Source organism: Neoarius graeffei, chromosome 26 (genome assembly GCF_027579695.1).
Source record: "Neoarius graeffei isolate fNeoGra1 chromosome 26, fNeoGra1.pri, whole genome shotgun sequence".
Classification (NCBI taxonomy): Eukaryota; Metazoa; Chordata; class Actinopteri; order Siluriformes; family Ariidae; genus Neoarius; species Neoarius graeffei.
Genome location: NC_083594.1, coordinates 52,913,031 through 52,938,646, shown reverse-complemented (window position 1 = coordinate 52,938,646; position 25,616 = coordinate 52,913,031). Strand labels below are relative to the sequence as shown.

The window sequence follows — 25,616 nt, the reverse complement described above, 5'->3', positions numbered from 1 at the left end:
GCTGTAATTGGTCTCGGTGGGGCAGTAGAGGACCTCCTTTATGGAAATGCACCTTTCTTGCCAGGCTAGTGACAATTGAGAACACTTAATAATAACAATAATAATAATCCTGGTTAAAGGAAGTTGAGAGCAACGTCCCATCTTAACCCAGCTCTTTGCAACCAGTGTTAAAGTAAGAACACAATTTGAAAACATATCAAAAAGAGATCCAGATCGAAAGCCATGGATTATGCCTGCAATCCAAGCAGCATTAAAAATTGTGCAACTCGGACATCATGGTGCATTACGATGACTTGAAGACTCATGGGGCAATGTGGTTCTGGAACGTATCTGAGCACTCAAATCCATTGCCTAATCTACATCCCCCATGGTCTCTGAGCTCACAAACTTGCCTTCTGTGATGTTCACTGAAGTGTTCAATATCATCACGTCACATCATGTGCAAGACCGCAGAGGCAGTGAGATGGGACTTCATCTGGCGTCATTTCTGTTGGTTCACGTTGACTCCAAAGCTGAATTTGGATGCGCACAATAAGCATCATGAAATCAACACACTTAAAATCTAATTTAAAAAATAATAAATCAGCGTCTGAAAATAAGTAAACAAACAATCATGGCACATGAATTGTGTATCACTTGTATGTCAAATTATCTTCTTGTTTTTTTGGATACGTTCCCGTTTCGTTTATGACGCCACATCCGTGTTGAAGGACATTCCACCTGCTGAAACCTGCAGCCCAATCAGACATTCTTGAAGTTCACTTCATCCACCAAATCACAGGCTCTTCAGCCTGGTCCTGGAGAACCTACTATCTGATACATTTTAGTGTTTTCTTGTTCCCATCACACCTGATTCATCTAATCAGCTAATTTACAAGCCTTCTTGAGTTGAAATGGGTGTGTTAGAGCAGAGAGAAAGTCCAGAGCGCCGTTGTCCTCTGGACTTTGTCGTTTAACACACTAAGTTGAGTCCACATGTCCAGAGAAGACAAGAGATTTATCTGGGTTAATGACAATTCTGTAAACTCTGAGTCTTGAACAGATGCCCAGCTGTCCTGCGGTCGTTTGGTGCTTTGATTGTGCAGCATAAGGCAAAAGTGTTTGCACTACACAAAAAACAACACAAACAGTGTAGGGGTGGGTTGGAGTGGAGCAATACTTAGATTATGGTAATGCATTGACCTGATTTTTGATGGCTTTTGCGACTGTATAATGTCCATATGACGTACAAATGCGTATCACCACAGGGAACCCAATGGTAAGTGCAAGGCAACATCTCTCATAAACACTTGACCACCAGACAACAAAACTTGCATCTTTATTTTCATAAGAGAGATGGGTTTTTATCCAGCGCTTATTTTTAATTTGCTTTAAAAAAAAAAAAAACCGTGGGATTATTTACGAACGCATTTTACACTCATCAGGAGCTCCATTTTAGGCAGGTCCTAAATCTATATATCACAGTATGATGGGATGTGATGTCAGGAGAAACGTCAGAGATGAAGCTAAGAGAGCTTGCCGTAACAGTTGGTGTGACAGTTCCCGATATAACCAGCGGGGTGCAAAAATCTGAGACGACGATGGAAAATGTCTATTTTGCATTATATTTACATGGATTTCAGAATGTCTTCATTTGATCCATCCCCATTAGTACTTTAATAATACCCGAGCTGGCACGGATGCCAAAAATCTGGATGATTCATTGAAGCGTCATCTGGACACATGCTTTAACGGAAGGTATAAGGAGGAAATCTGACCTTTTGTAAAGAGGAGTTAACATGGTCACTATCATCAACTTGCTTAAGAGACTGAACATTTCATTTCTTTGTTTTATGGTTGTTGGGGGGGTGTTGTCCCCCTAATTTGAAAACTTGAGGGGGGGACAGATCGCCAGGGTCGTTTTCATGAATAGTATTCCACTGGTAGGAAGAGATATTTTGGCCCCCTAGTGGAGAGAGGTTTCAATCCTGTTGTCGCTGCAAGAAAGCGAGCAAGTCGATGAACACTGCGCTTCAGGTAAAGCACACCGCCAGCCTTCGCTTCAGATTAGTCCTGGTTTTGGACATGGTTCTTCCACACAAAGAAGCATTTCTTCCATTTGTTTAATAACGCTTTAAGTCAACTGTGTGACCAGTAAGAAGCCTTACGAGAAATATAAAATCTCAAAAGCGCAAAACGTCGACACAGAATTTATCGTCAACGCCGAGGATTGCACTGACTGTCTGACCTCATAAATCAGCCAGAGCCTCGTTTTTTACGAGCAAGGCCTCATCCCAGTAAGGAGGTTGAAGAGAAAACTTTAAGTCTTAAGAGGATATAAAACTGTCTGTCGGCTGCAGTTACGTCTTTGAGAGCGCTTCAGTGCGATCATCACTGCGATCATCACCTCTCGCCTTGTGTTGAATGATCAGCACGCTCCTGCTTTTAACGATAACGGGAAAAGTTAAAACAGCCAACTTGGGAAATGGATATCGATGTATATTTTACAATATACACGCCCTACAAAATACTTTTAATCGCATCATTTTGTTGCACAGTGCAAGGTTACTTTGTGCCGTTCATGATCCTCCCAAGACACGTTCGTCTTACAGCAGTGTCTCACTGTTCAACTGTTCCGTGGTCCAGCCCTCAAACCAGCTCCGAACTGTCCGAGGACATTTCGCAATGCGCAGCTCAGCCTTATATTTCACTTTTCCTGGCTCACACAGGACTCAATTCTCTGTACACACAAACGCAGCCAAGTGTCTGAGTAATACACGAGTCGTCCAGCTGCTCTCAGAACAGCCGAGATAGGCTTTATTAGGGAATCCCACCATCAAAAAAAAAAAAAAAACTGATTTATTCAGTTTGGATGCAACATGTCCCTGTGAAATCCAAATGAAAGATATTTATTTGTAGAGAAGAGAGTTTGAGTCTGTGTCTGCATAATCCTGTTCCGCAAAAACATCGTTTTCATTAAACGAACAATTTCAACCAAAATCAGATATACACAAGTGTCCAAATGTCCTTGATCAGACAAGACATGTTTGAAGTTTGTTTCTTTAGTTTTGCGCCAGAGCTGCGGGGCTAATGTTGTGAACAATTAAGGAAGAGATGGCTTGTTGCAAACAGCTGAACATTTTGCCTTGTTCAGGGATTTGTTTATACACTTTCTGACACACTGTTGTCTATAAAAGACACAAAAAGGGCGCCACAGAGCTTTAAAAAGTCGCCATCTTGAATTGCTTTCTTCCTCTGCACATAATTCACTTCACGTCACAAAGGAAGGACGTGGTGGAAAAGGCGTATGATTGAAACAATGCTGATGACATGATAGTTTCAGTGTGATTGATACAGTTATTTATTGATGCATGCAGAATTATTCTGACATTTTTTAAAGCGTTTACAAAAACATGTCTTTTGAGGCGAACGTATGATTACATAGACGCCGATGGGCGATTCTAAACGAAACCAAATGTGCTCGCTGATCATCTGTGTTGTCGAGGGTGAGTGTGTAAATCATTTTTTGGTGAATCTTTTCCCTGTGAAAGAAAGATGCAAAAAACAAACAACAACAAAAAATAATAATTAACTGCACTTTGTTGCAAAAAAGTTGCCTGGATATAAACTAGGTGGGAAGGAAGAAAAACAAAAAGTGTCTCCACATTAAATTTTTATAATCCGAGATTTGCTCCTGCTGCAAAACATGGAAACAAGGAATGATTTCACGCCCAAAGAATTTGCAGGAAATATCATTGATTATTTGGAATGTCTGCATGGCTGCCTCCGAGCAATGAAAAAGTCTGCTGCTCGGTCGATTCTTCAGATAAGTTTAATTACCAACTTGCTGAGGATCAACAACCATCAGCTTCATGTCCTTTACGCCACATGAGGGAAAAACTCAATAGAATGAAAGACGTTAAAAACATTCATTTGTGGTGAAATCAGTTACAAAGACAACACTTGGGATAAATTTCTTCAACTGTGCTTTCAAAACGAGTCAGTTCTCTCTTCCAAATCACTGCTGGACTCATGATGAAGAGAGTCCAACTATCCTCCATCGTCCAAACTGCCTGCTTTCATCTCCTCCATCTCGCTCCAGATTTGTTCCTGAAGAGCTTCCCCCTCTTCAAAGTCTTGACGCTAATCGAACACATCTGACCTGGCTAATGAACTTCTTCAGGAGCATCAGAACAAGCTGCTTTAGATTAGGCTTAGAAAACATGAGCACGGAGACCACCTGGGGAAAGCTTTCAACAAACATACGCAGGGCCCGAGCCTTCAGGGACGGACGGGAAAATATAAACGCAGCATCTTCGGCACGGAGCAAACTCGGTAAACACGGAGCAACAACACGCAGCAGGCGATCAAACACGACGGACTCAAAGAGGATTGCTGAGTAAATCAACATGCTGACTAATTAAAGGTGCCGTCAGCGATTTGGAATTAAAGGTGGGATTAGTGCGTTTGAATCAAAAGGTGAAGTCAGAGGAAGTTCTTTCCATTTTCAGAACAATTTACTAAAAATATTCTCAGAAGGAATAGCTCTGGCATTCAGACTCGAAATGGGGAGGATACAAAACACACCCTTATCCAATCGGTCAGAACAACTTATACATCAGAAACAATTAAGAAAACTCTTGTCCTTCGCATTCAAATGTTCCGGTTTAGGAAATCACTCAGAAAAATGCTCAAGTCTTCAAAAACAACGAATGAAAAACTTCAACTTGAAGTCATGAAGCTCCATCAAAAAAAGGACCTGGAGAAAGCAAATGACAGATTTAACTACAAAACTTGCTTTTTTTTTTTTTTGCATCTAAAGGGGTGTTCACACGGCAACTTTTACTCCGGTGTAGCACCGGGGCTGCCCCGGTAGAGCGTTCACACGGTACAAAGTTATACCGGTGTCGCCCCTGAAAGCTGCTTAAACCGGTGCAAATCTAACCCTGCTCGGGAGGTGGTTTAAGAAATTTACTCCGGAGTAAATGCTAGTTTGCGGGGCAACACCGATATAAAATGGGACGTCTGAACGCTACGGGGTAGACTCGCTACGCGTGAGGAGAGTTGATTACATACGGGTATTGCATAATTTGCATCCTGTTATTTTGCGCTTCCAAAATGGCGAATATCAACAACAACAGAACTGCGTGTCTTCCAGTGTTGCCAGATTGGGCGGTTTTAAGTGCATTTTGGTGGATTTGAACACATTTTGGGCTGGGAAACGTCAGCAGTATCTGGCAACACTCGTGTCTTCATCCACGTTGTTTTCCCGGCGCTTGGTGATGCCATGACAACCGGGAAAAGGAAGTACATTTTCACACATGCGCATATTTCATTTCCGCATTATTACTATTGGAAATTATAGCAATAATGATAGGAAATTATAGTAATAAAAGGAAATGATATCAAAACTTTATTACTATCAAAGGAAATGATAGTAATAAAGTTTTTGCGATTATAGCACGGTCGCAAAAACTGCCGTGTGAACGCAAGTGGGGCTGCACCGGTGTTAACACGCTTCTCTCTAGTAAGCAGGGTTGTGACGTGTGAACGCTCCACAAAATTTACACCGGTGTAAGATATATCGCAACAAAATACATCGGTGCAGCATCGATGCAAATATGTGCCGTGTGAACACCCCTTAAATAAAGTCAGGATCAGAACTGATCCCAGTTTGGGAAAGGAAGACTTTTTTGTCTGTTTTAAGCCAAAGCAGTTTACACAAATAACACAAAACCAAGCAACTGATGGTTAAATTTAAAGCTTTGCTGGAAGTCCTGGGATTTGAACTCTCAAACTTGGAGCTGGAAAAGTAGCTAAAAGTGGAACTCGCTACGCTATTAGCAGTTAAACAGCGCATGATGTCAACTCTGAGGCGCTTGAACAGAATGCGTGGGAGGGTTTGGGTTTTTTTTTTCTATAATTCTTTTTACTGTTCAGTTCTGGGGCACAGATGTGCATTCCTTCACCAGCTCACTATTTAATGTGCTGCACAGTTGACATGAAGTTTTAAAACACACACACACACACACACAGTAGGTGAACAGGAGACAAACATTATAAAAAAAACTTTAAAAATAAAAGTTTCGTTAATATTGTTAAGGATTTTAATGGTATGACACTTTTCCCTGAAGAATATCATGCTGCGATTACTTGGTAGCTTGCATGAAATAAGCTTCGACACAGACACACACTCATCCCAGCTTGGTCCACAGCACGGTGAGGACACCACGTGGCTAAACACCACACTACACACAGCCAACCACAGCCAACACAGTGACGATACAACAAGGAGGCGTCCACAGTTACAGCCCATACAGTCGAAACACAATGAGATAACAAGACCATCTCGAATCAGAGACCACAAACTTTAATGCACAAATCATACAAATGGGACAAATGATCAATTTAGATCAAAATAATCCAAGTTTGTACATCACAGCTCTGAAAAAAAAAAAAAGTGGTTACTGTGTACAGCGAGCTTAGTTCTGGTCAGATACACAGGTTATTTGTAAAATGGCACAGCACTAACACGGGCGAACTACTCTGCCTGAGGAAGCGACAGGAAACTCGTTCAGCGTGCTACAAACAACACTGACAACATTCCGCCACATAGGAATTATTTATGCGTATTTACACAAGCAAGTTAAATTAAAAGGAACGGTCCGGAGAAGACGCTGCTGTTCAGCAGGTATGGAAAAGGGAAACGGGTGCTGCTCATTTCACTTCAGAAAATGCATACAACTCGTGCATCAGGTCATTCACTCTCATATATATAAACAATACATACACAAACAAGCGCATTAGCATTCATAACCTCCACGTAGCAACCATGAGCAAGCGATGAACATGAATGAATATCTTAGGACATCGTGTATGTGCTGACATACGGGTCAATCAACTCCTGTAAGTGGAACGACATTAGGAAGGAAAAAATTCCGCCTCTCCTCCTGTATATCCAATGGAGAGGCTTTTTTTTTAAATCATGAGGAATGAGATCCCAAAGGACCCAACCAAAAAAAAAAAGTTTTCCTTTTCATGCAAGATATGAAGTTTGCCAGACAAAAAGAGGCCGCTTTCATGAACACGAAAGCGTGTTTGGTGCTCGTTTACAGCATTCTATCATTCAACCTCAGTAACTGCTTTATCCTGGTTCGCGTCACCATGGTTTCAATTCTTCATTTGTTTATATTTTTGGAAATAAAATTAAAGTTCATTTTAAAAAATACTGTGTGGGTAGAATTCGTTAAATTTTCTGCAGAAGCAGGCGGGATTGGACGAACTTTTGGTAGCAGTGGGTGGGATGAGTCAATTTCCATTGGTCTGGACAGGAGTGATTTGGATTGGTCAGAATACCATTAGGTGCCAAGAGGATTGGTCAAACTTCCTTGAGGGTTCAATGGGACTGGTCAGGGTACCCCTGCGAATGGGTGGGACCGGTCAGGGTAGCCCCCAGGACTGACCGGGACCGGTCAGAATTCTTTCGGAGGATTAACAAAAACAATTTTACTCTTGCACATACCTCTACTTCCAAGTGCCAGTGAATAAAAATTGTAAACGCACATTAAATGCAAGGAAGTATGGAAAAGTAAGAACAGCACATAGTAATCATGATTATCATCAAGCAGGACCTGCATCAGTGGTTCCCAATATCAGGATTCTCCAATACATCACATCCAATTTCAATCACCAAGCCCCAAGTGGTGATGTAGGACTGGAAAATCACAAACAAAAGGTGTAATACTTTTAGATATCGCTTTTAACGCTGTGATGGAGGTGAAGTTTTTAACTTGTAATTTTCCACCTCAAGCCAGGAAAAGCCACAGAAAACGCTCACCAACTTGGACTCGTCTTCTCAGCTCGCACGTCAGTCCCTGTTTCCAAAGTGACGTCAAATTAACATGGCCGCCACTCAAAAGGTGAACAGTGCAGAGTTCCAATTCTATACTTTTAAATGAGTTGATCGCAGTATCGGCTGTAGAGCATTTAATTTACAGACACAGTACTGGGTTAGATTTATAACACTAACCATACTCATCACTGCTCTGAGAAGGCAATCATCAACTTTATCACTACTTGTTACTAACACGACTTGCGACCGCGCTCTGGTTAGCCTGATGCTAAGATACTTGCTATCATTGTTGTCGCTATGCTACAATTTCAGTCCAAATGTTGCATGAATATTTGAAGTTTACTTTAATACAACAGAACCAGGAGCCACTCAGGCCTGTAGCTGGAAAACTGCAGCTCAAGGAGCTTCCCGTGCTCTGACAGAACAAACTGAAGACATGCTTTTGTGGTGCAAAGGGGTAAATGGCATGACTACAACCTGCACATGAACACCTTCAAGGCACCAAGAACGCACCGTAAGAGCGTCCTCCAGTGGCATCGACAAGCATGAATCTGCATTCAGTACACCACCATCTTCTGAGATCAGGAACCACTTATGGTCGTCATTGACAGAAAGCACAACACCACAACATGCTTTCCAGCACCAGCATTCAGAAAAAGTTACCTCACTTTTCATGGCATCTTTTTAAAGCAGCCTACAACGCAACGTTCCAACTGGTTCTACTTATCTGTGGTTTTAACTCCTCCTTATTGTGCCTTCAGGTTTGGATGCAGAAGCTGGAACGGTCGCAGAAGGCACTTAAATTTCTGCAGAGAACGAGTTTCAGCCTGTCGCTCGATCTGCGCCACCTCCGTAAGGTGATATTCACAAACCAAACACCATACAGACTGGAACTGCCTCAACAATTCGGAAAGGAAAATGAAATGGACACAATTTTATCTTTTACCTCAAAACAGAGAGTGTCCCAGAGAGAGAGAGAGAGAGAGAGAGAGAGAATGTAAAATTAAAATAAATGAAAATGAGATGTATTGCAATGCAAATGACCTTGAATGTCCAATCCCCCCCAAAAAAAAAAATAGAAATTCTACCATTACCTGACCAATTCACCATTCAAATTGCTTTTAATGTCCAATAAAATAAACATTAAAAACTAAAATAATTGATGACCATCAAAATGACTTGTGTCCAATTCCACTGTGAAACATTTGTTTGTGGTTTGGAAAGTAATAAAGTCTGAAATTTGAGGAAGATACTGATTCCAGCTTTTTTTTTTGTCATCCATCTTTATAGATAATAGCACCTCAAGTGGATTCTGTATGCTGATCTGTATTTATTAGCTACATTACTTTCAAAGCCTTTGTGTGGGTAAACAGAGAAAACTGTGTCCATTTATTTCTGCCAAACTGTCACTTTAATTGCATCACAATTTAAGCTTTCATTGCACTACAGAGGCTGAAAATATGATCACTTTGGCAGGCTTTTTTTCCCCTCCTTTCTTTTTTTTTCCTTCCTTTTCCACAATCAAGTCCAGAGCAGACAGACAGACACACAGCAGGGTCACAGACACAGGCAGGGCGAGGACAGACTGCTTTCTTTCGGACATGTAACAGCACTTTTTGGATGGTGGACGTGTTGGTGATGGAGACGAACCGGTCCAGAAGTGAGAAGCTCGAGTGTATTAGTGTTTCTGGATTCGGGACGAGAGGGAAAGTCCACCTGAAAGCGTCCAAAAGGTGAAGGAGGAAATGGGACGATGCACTGTGGAGAGTGAGACTTGGCAAAGGGTTATAGTGTCACGTTGGAGATTAAGATGCGAGAGAGAGAGCGCACACACACGTGCAATGACGACAGAGTGAGAAAAAGAGCAAGTAAGACAGAGGGTCCTGTTCTCCCACAGTAAAGCACTGTGCTTTTTATAAAGTAATCATTTTGCACATTTCAGCTCTCCAACTTCTTCCCTCTCTTATAAATGAGATCATTCTCAAGCCACGTGTGGGGGACGGGGAAAAAACTGCAAACACCACCACACTGCATTAAAGATAACATGTCGCTGGACATTTTTAAAGGAGCAATCTGTCATTTTTCAAACAGTTTATTACCTTGTAAGATGTTCTGCAACCACAATGGGAAAAAATAAATAAAACAACCAGATCCCTGTGGTGAAAATACATTTACCTCATGAACTGCCTTATGAGAAGCGCTGTGGCTGAGAAGCTCCGCTGTGGCTGTTTGAGCTCGTTTCTCGGCCCAGAAAAGCGTTTACAAAAAGTTTCACAAGATGAAGCGTACGAGAGCCGATGCACGGCAATACTGCGAATGTTTTCCCCCCCTTTTCCTTTATAAATATTAACAAAAGGATATGAATAAAATAGTTTCAGGAACCGCTTGCGAAAATTACAAACCGCACCTTTAATTCCACCTTTCTACCTATGCAATCTGCATGATTAGCCTTATAGGATGATAATGTGGTTATATTAAGATATATATTTGTAAATAAGGAACCACACGACTGAAACCTTCACAATGCAAAATAATAACGCTTAATTCAAAAGACGTGATGTGTTTCTCTGCTTAAACACCGCTGTAGTGGAAGAAGGATTGTCAAGGCACATTTATAGATGAGAACCAGTAGTATTGTTTGTTCTGTTGTTTTTTTTTTTTTTTTAAATCCTATAGTGTGATTCAGCTTCACTCAGATTACATGATGTCTTTAAAGATAAATACAGAGATGACGATTTCAGAGTCCAAATCAGTGTGTGTGGGTGGGATGGGGTGGGGGGGGCTCTCCATTGTTTAAAAACAGCAATAAAAATGGAATCGTGTTTAAGTCTTACGTTCTGTACAAATTTAAAGCGGCAGTTTGTAATTCCTAAAGCCGTCTGATGCTCGTGGAGGTGAACGGCAATTGCAAGGAAAACACTGATAAAGTGTCATGAGGTGCGAATTCTGTGAATGGAACTAATTTCGGGGTCAGAAAAACATGCAAATCGAAGCTTTAAATAAATTAAGAACACGTCTCCAGTGGTGCAACGGAAATACGAGATGCTGCTGTTGGAGTAAAGTTGTCTGAATATGTAACACACTCAAAACCCAAACCAGGATCATTTGTTGCTCTGTGCTGAATTGTAGTGCAGAATTCTTTGCCATCGTGGCCACTCAGATATTTTTAGACGACCTTATCCCATATCTTTAGCTCCAGATAAGCGCTAAATGTGCGGTCGAGTGCTTGACAATCACCGTAATGCTCATCAGGTTAAAACGTGATTAGCTAATATTCTAACGGTCCATCACTGTAAGCGTTTGCTATAAAAGATTTTTTTTTTTTAAATGGTCCTCGGAGAGAAACACCAATCTGCTGATGTGTCGATTGACCGAAGGCTCAGACAAGAGTGCACACGGACGTGAAAGGTGTGTTTTGTATTTCATTGTGAGAGAACAGGGCCCTGAATCCCACACATACAGAGAGAGAGAGAGAGAAAGAAAGAAAATCAACGAATAGACAGAGTGTAGGGCTTGAGTGGCTGTGTTGTGCTTTGAGCGAGGAAATGCGGTCCAAGAAAAGATACACAGGACTGTTTTTGGCCTAAAAATACCCAACACATTTACAATGGCTTTTACGCTAGCTCAAAGCAGGTTCTGGGTGGAGATGTGGGGGCTTGGACATGGTGTTTGGACCAGGTTTTTGACTCGGGGGGGGGGGGGGGGGGGGGGGGGCTTTGGCTGCAGGACGCTGGCTTCTCCTCTCAGCTCCTCCTGGACTTTGAGTGCTGAATAAGCCACTGCAGTGTGATGTCTGTGAGAGAGAGAGAGAGAGAGAGAGAGAGAGAGAGAGAGAGAGAGAGAGAAAAAATCTGCTTGAGACAATCCCAACATTTCCAGATATTTAAAAAAAAAAAAATCTACAGTTCTCAAGCACTTATTCGACAGACAAATATCCAAACACGCAGCTCATATAAAACAGATAGATTAAACCATGGTTACAGCAGCGCTATAATCGCACAGGAAACGCAACACAACCTATTACACCACGAGTCCCAGCCTTTTCCACTGAACATGTCACACATTTACAGCGTGGGTCATTTACATCATTATCAGCATTCAAATAAAATGAAAAATTGAAGAGTGCAGGAAATGAGAGTAGAATCAACATTACAGTGATGAAGTGCCCTGATTGGGGGGTTGAATGGAAGCTGCATTGCTGACAACAGATTTGGCAAACTGCGTGAGCAGATATGAATAACAGAAAGCAATAAAAACGCAACGATCATCTTTCAGTCGAGATAGTGATTGCACACAATCGAGGACTGGAATCCTGCGAGCCCCAACAATGGAGGGGAAAATAAAAATAAAAATTGCAGGAGCAGGTGAGGGGAGGGGGGGGGGGGGGGGGAATGCATGACTGATGATTTCATCTTCAGGTCACTGCTGTCTCCTGGGCAGGGCCACCACGACTTAAATAAGTAATGAATTTATATTTTCAGAAACCTTAATTTCCATTCTAAAATATTCCCAGAGGCAACAAAAAAACAGGAGTAGTCGGAATTTCTTTGGAAGTCTATTTACTCTCACTAAACACTAAATAAATTAAAAATCATCAACAGCCCCGCCCCAGCACACACCCACCCCTCCACCACGATGCTCTGAAAGAGAAAACGTGTTATGCAGGACTACAACATCCAAAGTTGTCGTTTTACATTATTGTTGGATCGCAGATTTCTTGTTGCTGAGATTCTCCTGCAACTTTCCAGAAAGGTGCAACAAATCACTTGCCTCAGTATGGTTTATTTGCAGCACCACAGAGGCAGACTGGGGGATTCAACACATGTTGATTGGAGCCCAAAAAAAAAAAAAAAAAAAAAAAAAAAAACACAGCACTCGGATAAGATCAAAACCCGAGATTATTCCATCACGGAAGTCTTGCATCTGATTTCATAAAGTTTTGGCACATAAACTGGTGAGCATGTGGCGGAAATGTTGACTTGTTCCCTAAACCACCACTTGCGGTATATCCATATCTCCACATACATTCAGAGTCACATGAGACATTTAAACTGCGGCATTTTAACATCATTTCCAGTTTGTCTGAGGTTTTTCTCTTCGTGCAAAAGAGTCCACGGTGATCTCATCATATTGATTTTCTCATTATGCGCTTACTCACATGACGAGGCAAAAACCAAGCCCGAGTCACCTCCATGACTGGGGCGTCGTTATAAACCGACACACACAACTCTCACGAGCAGGAAACGCACAATGTCACACGTCAGCCCTTGTGAATCAATTACACTCACCGATATTGTCCTTCTCTTTACACGAGACAGAGTAGCAGCAGATTTCTCTGTCCTGGATTGCTGCCAAGTTCCTGAAAAGAAGCAAGGACAGGAAAGAACAGATTGTTTTATCTGAGACACTGAGCACATGGCGACTCTCGGTCAAACAAACTGCAGTCCAGGCTTTCGCAAAATACGGCTCTATTGACACATAACGGGGAAAAACAGGTTAAAAAAAAAAATCTTTCCTCTGTGAGAATGAACTTTGGAAGCTAGCTAAGGCTTTTGTGAAATAAGCAGGTCAAAGGTAAAGGGACAAAATGTCACAACTATATTAATTCCTGCCCCCCTCCCCGACTTAATTTCAATTTCATTTCACAGCCGTCGTGTGGCGAAGCGCGTGGAAGATGAAACGTTCTCTTGCTCCTCTCCTGTGATCTTTTCCTTCATCCAAGGCCGTGTCGTCCTGACTTTATCCAACAATCACAAATCAAAAAAAGCACTTTCACACAAACAGGAAAAGAAACACAATCTTACATTTTCTCAATGAGCTGCTTCTCGTCCAGCGCGTTCGGGAGGTCTCTCTTGTTCCCCAAAACGAGAACCTGAACAAAATGAAACCAGAACATGAACTTAGAAGACACAAGGGGATTTCAGGAAACTGGGTTACAATATAAACAGATCGAGAGTCTGATTTTCGATAACAGCAGCTGCAAATCACAGGTGTATATTCATGCACTTGCTCGAATACATTATCGTTTCTGTAGTAACCAGCAATAAAATACAAAAAAAATAGAACCATCATACAGGAATGCCTTGAAGCTGAGGTTTGTCTAACAAATTGTGCAGTTCGTTCCTGGACGGCTCGATCTTTTCCCGGTCCGCGGCGTCCACCATGTACCTGAAAAATCAAAACGAAATATATGAAGAAGTCAAAGAACAAATTCCATTTTCCTCCCAATGATCAATTGAAGCTTCGCTTGAAGTTTGAGTGAGGAAGCAGCACTTACACTATCGCATTGACGCCTCTGCAGTATCTCTCCCACATGCTCCTGAAGCGAGGCTGTCCTCCAATGTCCCAAATCTACGCAAACAAAGAATCTTAAGAGTTTTTATTGGGTTCAAAACTCAAACCCTTTGTACAGATCGATAATAAAGGGAGAGAAATGTAGAGGAAGTGAAAACAGCACAATTTCAGGAAAAAAAGTCCTTCATCAGCCGATGCAACAGCCACCTTCTGGACTGATGTTTGTCTTTAACTAAGGCCGAATCCCATTTCACCCCTTGGACCAACCCCTTGGCCCTTCCCCTCCATTTTGCGCGTTCACGTGAAGGGGTAGGGGTATCCCAATCCCAGTTAACGCGGAGGGGTAGGGGAAGGGGTAGGGCTTCTGTACCCCTCCAAACGGAGATTTTCTTGGAGCTGACTCCGAACGAAGGGGTTTGAGTGATTTCCCACAATGCCATGCGGATTTCAGCAAGATTTCATGCGGATTTCAGAAAGATGGCGGTTCCCGCGGTGAAAGATTGTCATAAATGTATTTTCTCCATTATTTACATGTTTTAAAGTTGTTATCCAGAGGAAACATGCCGCTTGATTCGCTTTCGAGCTGAGAATGAGCAGCGATTTCTGAAATCCAAGCTGCTGCTAAAAAGCTTTGGGAGTGAGTATTGTTTTCGGTTGCTTGACTGCGTACGTTTTGTTCTGTTATTCTCGCTTTTATTGTTTACATGAGTGTTCTGACACCTCATTCTGTCGGATGTGGTGCACGAAGCGCCAAAGATATCCCATTCAGTGGTGTTAGTTAACAAATCACACCCTGCCAGCAGAGATTTCTGGTTCTGCCTCTGGCTCTGACTGTAGCGGCTGGTCGCAGCCAATGACGCATTTGGTCGCGTTTTGCTAACAAACACTCACGGAGGTACGCGATGACGTATGCGATCGTTGAAGGGCTATCCCAATACGTAAGGGTTGAATTTCAAGCCCTATCCCTTGTAGCTCAGTTTCAAGGGGAAGGGCCAAGGGGAAGGGGGAGGGGAAGGGGGAGGGGTAGAAATTAGAATTGGGATTGGGCCTAAATATACACCAAAGACGGAGGAAATAAATAAAATACATAACCCACTTAAGTACACATCTCAGGTTTATATCAACGTGCTCCTAATATGTTATCGTTTCTATAACAGCTCGTTCACACGGACTTCTGCAGTACAAAAACTTCATTTAAACCGCAGTGATAAACTTGAAAAACATGTTGCTCAACAAGAAAAGGGGGGCCGGGGGGACCTTGTGAATCATCAATATAGTGACATTTTCCGTTTATTAAGACTGATGGAGTCTCCAGCGTCGGCGCTTTGTGACAGTCAGAGGTAAAACTGGGCGCTTTCTGATGAACATGACAAGCTTTTGGGGGGGGGGGGGGGGGAGGCTGGTGATGGAGCGAGAGTTCATAGCTGCGATAACATACACGAGAACATGAACTTCAACAATCACTTCACGACACCACCCAGTCGTTGATAATTTTCCTACAATGCTGCCTCTTATTTCATGTTATTATTAGATATTTTCTGCACTACGGGCAAGGTTTGGATCGAACAGACACGTCAAATAGACACATTTCTATTTAAACAGAATGACATCAGAAAGGTGAGAAATGTTGTGGAATGATGATTAATCTGACCAGATTAGGGATTATCAGCAAACTACAGAAGTGAGAAAGTGAAAAATAACCTCCGTGTGTGGTGCACGTGTGAGATACCTTGATTGTGACGTTGCCTTTGGTGACTTTCCTCATGTTGAAGCCCACCGTGGGGATCATGTCCTCACTGAACTGACCCGACTGCACGAACCCAGACGGCGGAGACCAAATGAAGAGAAGGAGAAAGAACAGAGACGAGAGGATGTGATTAAAGAGATCAAAGTGCAAAGGCACAACGTACTTTATTTAATATCTGCAACAGAGTTAGACAGAAAGATAAATAATTCAGGCGAGATCAGAAACCTGGTTTATAATTGAAAAAGAAAAAGCAACTGGTTTAAAGAGTCCACTGGAAAGCATCTCGTTCTTTGTGGCTGTAGAGTGAAGAAAACTGGATCTGGGGTTTTAAAGTTTTCTTTTCTTCCAAACACAATAGTCACATTGAGCAGTCCAGTAAATCTCTCCACACAGTGATTATATTAGTTGACACGCGGGCAAAATTCAGAAAACTCGTAATCCAATAAGCTGCAATTAAAGACCAAAAAACCCCAGCAGGATGGAGGTCACATTCCTTATTCGCTTGCTTGTTCTCTCGATTAATGGAGCTCGACTTCAGCAACAGGATTTGATTAGTTAACCTTATCAAGAAAAAAAAACGTACAAATTATGCTAAATGATGAATTTCTCTTGAACAGGTCTCGAAAATTTTTTCCACAGCTTCCAGACATGGTTATGATTTTACATTTCATAATCCTGGCCACATTCCTACTTTCTGATAGAGATTAAGGAGTGCTTTATCCAATAGCAGGAATCGGGATTCTTCAGAGACTCCTGGAGGGAAAAAAAGGAAAGGAATTTTACTCAAACCAACTGTAAATCAAAAGTGCTGGAGCGCAGGGTGGGGTGGGGGGGGCTGGAGGCAGCAGAACAGACAGATGTTTATACAGGTTTGGCTGACACGGTGTGAACGAGGTTCATTTTTTTTGAATGTTTACGTATTCATAGGCACAAAAAAAAAAAATAGAATGTGTTATTCTGCGGTTGAATTTTAGCCAGCAAAAGTAGCTTTTACACGTCTTTTCACGTTTCTTTAACATTTTTTATAAGGTGTGTGAAACCTTTCAGAAGTGACCATGAACGCTGACCAATCAGTCTGCAAGTTGGGGGGGGAGCGGGGAAAAAAAATAAAAAATAAAAACACAAATGCTCCCTTTGACTTAACTCAGATCTGAGAAGTCTAAAATAAGAATATAATTTTCGAGCTTGCTACATAAGAGCCACAAAGTGTGGGGGAAGAAAAAAGGGAGGGGGGAAAGGAAAAAAAAAAAAAAAAGAGCATGGACGCATGCATTTAATTCTTGAAAGCATGCATTTTGCTAGCAACAGGCTCACCAGCTAACATTAATGATCGCGAGTTGATGTGGAGGCATTTACAGTAAGCCCTCAGTATTTGCGGGGGTTAGGGACCGAACATGGCCGCAAATAAGCCAAAATCGCGAATACTTGTAAACACCCCCCCCCGTAGTGACGAGCCACTGCCGCAAAAGTCTTCCCTTCCTTTAGCATATCGAGAAGTCCTACCTTCTCCTGCAGCGTCATTACCTTCTTCTGGCGCTTAGGTTCCTTGGCAGGAGCCTTAGAAGATGCAGAGCGTTTAGGAGCCATTGTAGGGCGTAAAAATTATTCAAAAATACCAAGAACGCACAATACGTGAACAAGTCTGAACTACGGGAACCGCGAGACTGTACTGTACAATGCGCTCATTCATATCAGCCAATGAGTAGCAGCCCGCCATTCAAACTTCAGCCAATAGCAAGCGAGCATTTGCTCCGAGAATGTAGCAGTGCGTAAACGTTCGATATGTTCGCCGCAAATGACCGCGAATCGCTGAGATTTCCGCGAATGTATAGGAGATATGTTCTATATAAAATCCCGCGAATATGTGAATTCGCGAATACTGAACCGCAAATAGGCGGGGGTCTACTGTACCTTCTCAAAGCCACAAAGCATACAGTCAGTGTTATAGATTTAAACAACTTGAGTGTCGAAGCTGATCAATCTGACGTAAAATACTGCGAGAAACTCATTTAAAAAGAGTGAGCTGATGGTGAATTAAACATGAAGCTGAAGACGCCTTCCTGACTGTCCTAGACTCTGAACAACTCCAAGTTCTCAGTAAGCGACTGCGATGAGATTCACGATAAGCTGAACTGAAAATTTCAGTGTTGCACTGTCACGAAAATTATTTTTTTTTAAAAAAAGTATCCAATTCATCAATTAACTCAAAGCAAGAAACAGCACTGGATGTTGGGGTTTGAATATTAATGAGCGGATTTGCATATTCACACCCAACACAGCACTCAGATTTCAGTCTGTCTGACCAGAGAGACTTAACTCCACGTGTAAAAGCATGAGGTTTAAATCTCGTCAGGATTTCATTTTAGATCCATGTTTTTGTTTCCTCAATAACACACACTTTAATTTGAAGTGCTGTCTTGTGGCAGGACAAAGGTTTCATTCTTCAAATTGTCCTGATGATTTTCTGTGCTAGTGCCCGTATTCTGTGTGTACTGAAGCGAATTAATGTGCGGCTCTCCCCCACAGAAGAGAAGAGATCAGATCATGTATCCGAGCTCGAACAACAGGCCGTTTTCCGAGTCGTCCCAAAGGAACAGCAGGCGCTCTTCCAGTCATTACAGTCTCCGACTGCGCTGCAGAAATTCCACATCAGCTGCAAAGGAAGATGCTCATGATCTCGGATCAATTTTGTTTTTTAGCACCAAATAACTGAGGAAATGTTTAACAGGAGTGAAAAAGTTCAAAAATAAAACAGCGGTGCAGGACTTCAGACGCCAGCACTGCACCGATCCCTGTCGAGACAAAAATGCTGCCAGGTTGTATGATGTCATTGATGATGTAATGCTATTTGTTAAACTTTCATTTGTCTTTTCCCTAAAACAGAATTTTAGGAAATGCCAACCATCAGCCCCAGGCTTGTTCAACTAAGCTGCGTCCTCAGAGTCCTTTTTTTAAAGGAGGACTTTAAAATATTACAGACTTAAAATACCGACAGCTGGCTGTACTGTGAAATATTTCACTCGGGTCTGTTATGAGCAATCACACAACCACGAGGTTTGAAACAGCTCAGTGATTTGTTGTGAAGGAGAAGAGTGAAAACACTCCGGGGTTTCAGAATGACTGCTCAAGGCTCTCAGATCCGAACTACAACTAAACAGGAAGAAGGGTAGATCTGGTGACAACGACTTTCAAAATAATCCATTTTTTGAGCAATTTACCCAAAGACCATGGAGATGTGCTCAGATTTGTTACACATCAGTGAAGTCGTTTGGCTTCACTGATTACATCGGAGTCAGGGAAACAGTGCTGAGGGATCGAGTTGCACCATGTACCATTTACCCCCCCCCCCCCCCCCCCCCCCAAGGAAAAAAAAAAAAAAAAGAAAAAAAAAAGGCGTCATTATTTCAGGTTTGTTTGGGGTTTTTTAAGCTGTGATTTCTCTGGTTGACATGGCAACGTGCTTCATTGCAGAGAACATGGGTGGGTGGGTGGGGTGGGAGGGGGGGAAATCATTAGGACTGAAGGCACAAAAGTAAAATAGGAAAAAGAATTCTAAAGGGAAAAAAAAATGAATATGTGATCCACTTGCATGAGCTTTTCATCAATCCAATTTGAAGTTTCCATTAAAAGACTATGCCGGACCTTAAATATACTAAGACTCAAAAAATATACATGTATTTTGAAATAATATGATGATCTGGTTCATCTTTAATATTCATCGTGTTTGTATTAAGCTTATTTACTCTTTACATGTATTCATCAGGTGTCTGATACCCTTTTTCCACCAAATCAGTTCCAGGGCTGGTTCGGGGCCAGTGCTGGTGCTGGTTCACAACTCGTTCAACTTGCGAGCCAGCTGAGAACCAGTTTGCTTTTCCATAGCTCGCGGTGCTAAGGGAAGCCACGTCATTACGTCGCTGTATATGTCAGTTACGTCGCTACGTTTGCATAAACCTTGGCACGAATATCGAAGCAAAAACAACGCGGAAGAAGCAGCAGCAGCAACAACAATAATAAATGACTTCGCGTTTGTACAGCTGCTGCTTCTCGTCGCTTAAAAATGGCGATCTTTCGCGGTCTTGTTATTGTTGTTGGTCTTAACAACTTAAGCAGTTCTTTCCTCTGACTCAGCAGAGAGTTGGTGCTAGCCTGGAACCGGTCTTTCTGGCCCCAGAGCCAGTTCTTTGTCAGTGGAAACAGAAAACCCGGTTCCAAACTAAGCACTGGCCCCGAACCAGCCCTGGAACTGCTTTGGTGGAAAAGGGGCATGATTGGTCTCCAATGCTGTTCTGAATCTCGGAAGGATGAGTAAATGGTGGAGAATAACTAAGTCATACACGAGCTGATCATGGCTTGTACGATGAGATTGAATGGAATAACTGTTTTATTCTATCCACATTCACTGGATTTTGAGAAATAGGACATTTTTATTTTCTGCAAATTCGATAAATAACTTTATACAAAACAGCCGACAAAATAACTTCCGCTTAGAATGGAAACAAACTGGCGAAATGACAGGAACAATTTGTGAAAAATGCAATAGTTCTTGAAAAAAAAAACGTTCTTACCATCAAATACTTGTATTCCAGATTTTGTTGCTTTTTTTTTGTATTTTTTGGGGGGTTTTCGAGTTTTTATTTCATCCTCGGTTGCTTCAGCAACATGCTCCACCATTTTGTTTCTCTTTACTCACTGTATATGAGCTGACAGCCTAGTAGTAGAGTAGCCAATCAGAGCGCACGGTTGCTCATATCCAGTGACTGTGGATAGAATTATGTTTATAAAGCATGTTTATCAGCATGTTTTTAATCCTTCACTGTGTGCATATAGCTCATCAAGCTCTCGAATCCATCTTTAGCAGCAGGTTTGAGTTCTACACATCCACGAGGCTTTTAATGGAACCCATCGTGGAAATGGTGAGTCGAGTTTACAGCCTCCATTCACCGTATCCTGTGTGCGATGGCCCTGGTGCATTATGGCCTGCCGGAGATGACTCGCAGGCACATTGCCAACCGAGACACCTTCAGAGAAAGACAGACACCAGCAATGATTACTCAAGGCAGGGCAAGGTGAGGGGCGAGAGCTTGTTCTGCCAGCGAGTATTTGCGGAGAAAGTAATTTCAGCGCCTGAGACTATTTGTCATGCGTGTTATCCTGACACCACCTCACAGCTACGATAAGGGGAAACTCGCTCGGCCATGCTTGAGGCCAGATGACCAAGACACGAGAATTACAGATTCAATCATAATTATCATGATGAGGTTTACGAAATGATCACGTTAACTGTATTGTATTGAAAGAACACAATGATAAATATAGCCACAAGTGGCGAGGTCAGGTCTGGCCAAGTTACAAAGACCAGAGACAAACACAGCATTCAGGTTTCATGGCATGTGCTGAACATCATCTCATCTCATTATCTCTAGCCGCTTTATCCTTCTACAGGGTCGCAGGCGAGCTGGAGCCTATCCCAGCTGACTACGGGCGAAAGGCGGGGTTCACCCTGGACAAGTCGCCAGGTCATCACAGGGCTGACACATAGACACAGACAACCATTCACACTCACATTCACACCTACGCTCAATTTAGAGTCACCAGTTAACCTAACCTGCATGTCTTTGGACTGTGGGGGAAACCGGAGCACCCGGAGGAAACCCACGCGGACACGGGGAGAACATGCAAACTCCACACAGAAAGGCCCTCGCCGGCCCCGGGGCTCGAACCCAGGACCTTCTTGCTGTGAGGCGACAGCGCTAACCACTACACCACCGTGCCGCCCGCTGAACATCATGTTCCTTGAAAATATTTGACAATTACTGCCATTCTTGATACAAATTTCATCAAGATATAGAGAGGTATGTAAAAGTTGGTGTTGCACATTATGCAAATCTTCTTAAATTTGAGTGGACAGGGCTTCAAGAATGGTCCATAAGGCTAAAACTTTATAGCCTGAGCTGGTGAATCGGGGGGACCATTACAAATCAAGTTCACTATACTCTGTGTCTCAGAACAAACCCATGCTTGGACCCCGAAAGCTCCTTGCAAACAGTGCTTGGGCCCCGAAAAAAATGAGTTAAACATTAAAATGTTTACTGCGCTATGTACATTTGATGAACTTTCTATAAGAAGTAGATACACTCTCGACAGCAACGCTCGTTCCGTCAGAAACGTTCCCTCTGCATTTCATGTTGCACGAAAGGAAAAAAGTGTTGGCTTCGTGGTTCTGCCTCTTTCACTCGATACTTGTTTGGATTTCTCAACAGCTGTGTATTCATCAAACTCTGTCTTGAATAGTTAAGTTGCAACTTCAAAATAATTTTGATTCCAGGAGACTTTAGTGAAGCATTTTCGCTGTTTGAAAAAGAGAAAACGGAGTCGTGTGTGGAGACACGGCCTTGACGTGATCTCAGCTGATGAGCAGATGATTAATCAAAATAATAAAGTGAATAATCCGAAGACTTTTCATTTTCGATTTGAACACCAGGATCAAGTCACCTCCCTCGGGTGACGTGCATCAGAATGACGACATCTCAATAATGTCGTTTCATGATCGTATCTCAAGTTGGAAGAAAATTAAACACTATCAGACGATCAGGCTCTAGTTTTGAAAACCTGTGGCGCAATGCATTATTATTAATTACATCATCTTTACTCAGACACTTTTACATCATGATGCAGTCAAACATCTGAGGGTGATCCAGCCTGGATTAAAGAACATCCTTTCTTCCATGGATACCCCAAAGAAGAACAGTTTACACCCAAGTCTCATCCTTCAGTCGGACACCAGTGTCGATTCTCACCTGGACTAGATTTCTACTTCATCTGCTGCTGTAATTAGAAAGACTCGCCTGTGTTCATCCCAGGCCTCTTCTTCACAGTCTGCTCACCCTCGCTTTCAACACACTCGAGACCGTTTGACTTTACAGTCGAGTCATGATTTGTAATCACATGATCCTGCACCACCCAGAAGAGGACCAGGTTCCTTTTTGAGGTCCTTCCTCCTGTCATATTGTATCATGTGTCAGTGCGGGGAGTTTTTTTTGTTTTTTCTTCTCCTCCTTCTGGCCTGCTCATTAGGAATTCAAGTCTACATCCAGACTTCTGTCAAGCCACTTTGTGATACGGTGTATTGTTAAAAGCACTCAACCAATAAAAATTAAAAACATCTGAACTGAATTACTGCTCTTTATAAGATTAATCAATCATAACAAGTCATGTTTTAATGAGAAAGCATGCATGCGTGATTAAACACGATTACAAACCAAAGAGCACCTCACGATGAGGAAGCAAATGACTCACTTTGGGGATTGTAAAGGAGTCGTTTCAACATAGAAGCCCACTTCAGCCACGTGGGGGGGAAAAAAAAACAACAATAAGTTATGTAGTCCGTCATGATAATGAGAATGCACCTCAGAATTATGACTTAATATCTCATCAAGCCATAGACTGTTTATAGTCGATGGCATACATATCAGCATACTAATATAAATAATATACAATATATATTGATAGATCTTTAACGGTTATTCTACGAAATTGAGTCGTACATGAGCTGATAACCGGCGAGGCGCGTAGCACCAAGTTGTCTATAATCCAAGTATGATGAGATTGAGTGGAATAACTTATTCTAGCCAGAGAAAGAGCATTTTTATTTTTTATTTATTGAATTTGCTAAAACTTTCTACAAAATGTCTGACAATCATTTCTGTTTAGAATGCAAACAAACCGGCAAAATGTCAGGAGCAATTTGTGAAAAAAAAGGGATAATTCTTGAAAAATAGTCATTAAAAAAAAAAAATCTTACCATCGAATAATTTTATTCCACATTTTGGGGTGGGTTTTTTTTTTGTATTTTTGGGGGTTTTGTATTCAAATAGAGTTTTTGTTTTGTGTTTGGTTGATTCAAAAACACATGCCACCATTTTGTTGTTTCTTCTTGGTGTTTTATGGTGATTGGCAAACAACCTTTTAGTGCATGACTGCCACCAACTGGTATGGAGTGTGGATCAGGATATCTAACTATATCTTGCCTTTTTTTTTTTAAAAAAAAAGTAAAATTCTCTTAATCAAAATCTCACACTTCTGAGATCCTGAAACAAAAATAAATATCATTTCTCTCCAGATCTTCTCTGTAAAAGATTCTGCAAATTTAACTCAAGTTTTTCAAGGTTCAGTCTCAGTTCCTTTTTCATCGGTTCATATTTTGGACGCCATTTTGTTTTTCTCTATTCGTGGTATATGAGCTAATAGCCTGGTAGTAGAGCAGCCAATCAGAGAGAGAGAGTGTATGAGCGCTCATATCCAGGGAATGTGGATAGAATAATAAACCCGGTTCTGGTTCTGGTTCTTTTGAAATAGTAATGGAATTATTATGAAAACTAATAAGTGATAATTATGAGAATCTCATAATTTGAGAGATACAAAGTCATATGAGATGAGATGAGATGAGATATGATGATGATGAGAACATTCTCTCATGATTCTGAAACTCTAAGTGGTAATAATGAGAAGCCTCCTGATGATGGAGGAGGAAACAGACTTCCGTGTTTAACTGCATTCCCAGCAGGAAGGAAAATTATTCTTGCTAAAATAACAACCGAAAACCTGAGTGTTGCCTAGCAACACGTCCAGATCAAGCACTAGAAGGAGGGAGAAAAAGCAGAAGTCTGAACAGCGTTCTGTCGCAAGACTTTCACCAAACCAGGAAGCTCGTTTCACACCTTCACCTGGAGATAAAGGGTTTAAAATGTAGCCGGGGTGAAGCTCGGTAGCCGCCCAGCCCAGCCCAGGCCAGGCCAGCTGCTGTGTGTGCTGATGGGAAAGAGCTCACTCAGTCTCACCGCGATCACGTTGACGAAGGTGGTTTTTCCGGAATACTGCAAGCCGACGAGGGTGAGCTCCATCTCCTCCTTCCAAAACAGCGAGCGGAACCAGTCCAGGAGCCGGTTAATGAGGGCCAACATGGTGCTGAGACTCTCTGGAGAAAGAGCTCAGAAGCTGCACGAACACACATACACACACACACACACACACGCGCAGCCTGATCCCTTTTACTCTGGGCTGTTTACGGCACTGAAAGGTGACAGAACTTCCGGAAGGGAAGTGCGCGCGGTCATATGATCAGGGGTGCGTCTCAAATCGGTACACGCTTGTCTCTTCTCGGGCTGTGTGTCAAATCAGTACGTCAGAAAGCCCGTTTCCACCACCTGGGAGAAAGATCACGTCACATTGTGTGTAATAATAATAATCCATCCATCCATCCATCCATGATCTATAGCTGCTTATCCTGCTCTGCAGGCAAGCTGGAGCCTATCCCAGCTGACTACGGGCGAAAGGCGGGGTACACCCTGGACAAGTCGCCAGGTCATCACAGGGCTGACACATAGACACAGACAACCATTCACACTCACATTCACACCTACGCTCAATTTAGAGTCACCAGTTAACCTAACCTGCATGTCTTTGGACTGTGGGGGAAACCGGAGCACCCGGAGGAAACCCACGCGGACACGGGGAGAACATGCAAACTCCGCACAGAAAGGCCCTCGCCGGCCACGGGGCTCGAACCCAGGACCTTCTTGCTGTGAGGCGACAGCGCTAACCACTACACCACCGTGCCGCCATAATAATAATAATAATTTTGGAGTTTGCATGTTCTCCCCGTGCAGGCCCGGCACCAGGAACAGTTTACTAAGGGGGCAATTAGAAATCGCAAGGGGGCAAATATTTTTCATATAGTGTGTA

General features: G+C 42.3%; 1 protein-coding gene across 1 annotated transcript; it reads right to left on the bottom strand.

Annotated features, from left to right (window-relative positions):
• Positions 1 to 6,328: 6,328 nt before the first annotated feature.
• Positions 6,329 to 24,969, bottom strand: arl8bb (ADP-ribosylation factor-like 8Bb). Its single transcript, XM_060910656.1, has 7 exons — positions 24,713 to 24,969; positions 15,855 to 15,935; positions 14,109 to 14,182; positions 13,906 to 13,999; positions 13,636 to 13,703; positions 13,120 to 13,190; positions 6,329 to 11,624 (listed from the first exon to the last, which is right to left on the bottom strand). Exons 1-7 carry the CDS (start codon positions 24,833 to 24,835, stop codon positions 11,575 to 11,577), a joined length of 561 nt encoding a protein of 186 aa, XP_060766639.1. The 5' UTR covers positions 24,836 to 24,969; the 3' UTR covers positions 6,329 to 11,574.
• Positions 24,970 to 25,616: the final 647 nt, after the last annotated feature.

Bases quoted from the DNA above. Each gene is read 5' to 3' on its own strand.
- arl8bb (XM_060910656.1), bottom strand. From the start codon at position 24,835: ATGTTGGCCCTCATTAACCGGCTCCTGGACTGGTTCCGCTCGCTGTTT. The intron at 13,191-13,635 runs GTAAGATTGTGT...GCTTCTTTTCAG, and splicing joins AAGCAGCTCATTGAGAAAAT to GAACTTGGCAGCAATCCAGG. The intron at 11,625-13,119 runs GTGAGTGTAATT...TCTCTCTCACAG, and splicing joins TAAAGAGAAGGACAATATCG to ACATCACACTGCAGTGGCTT.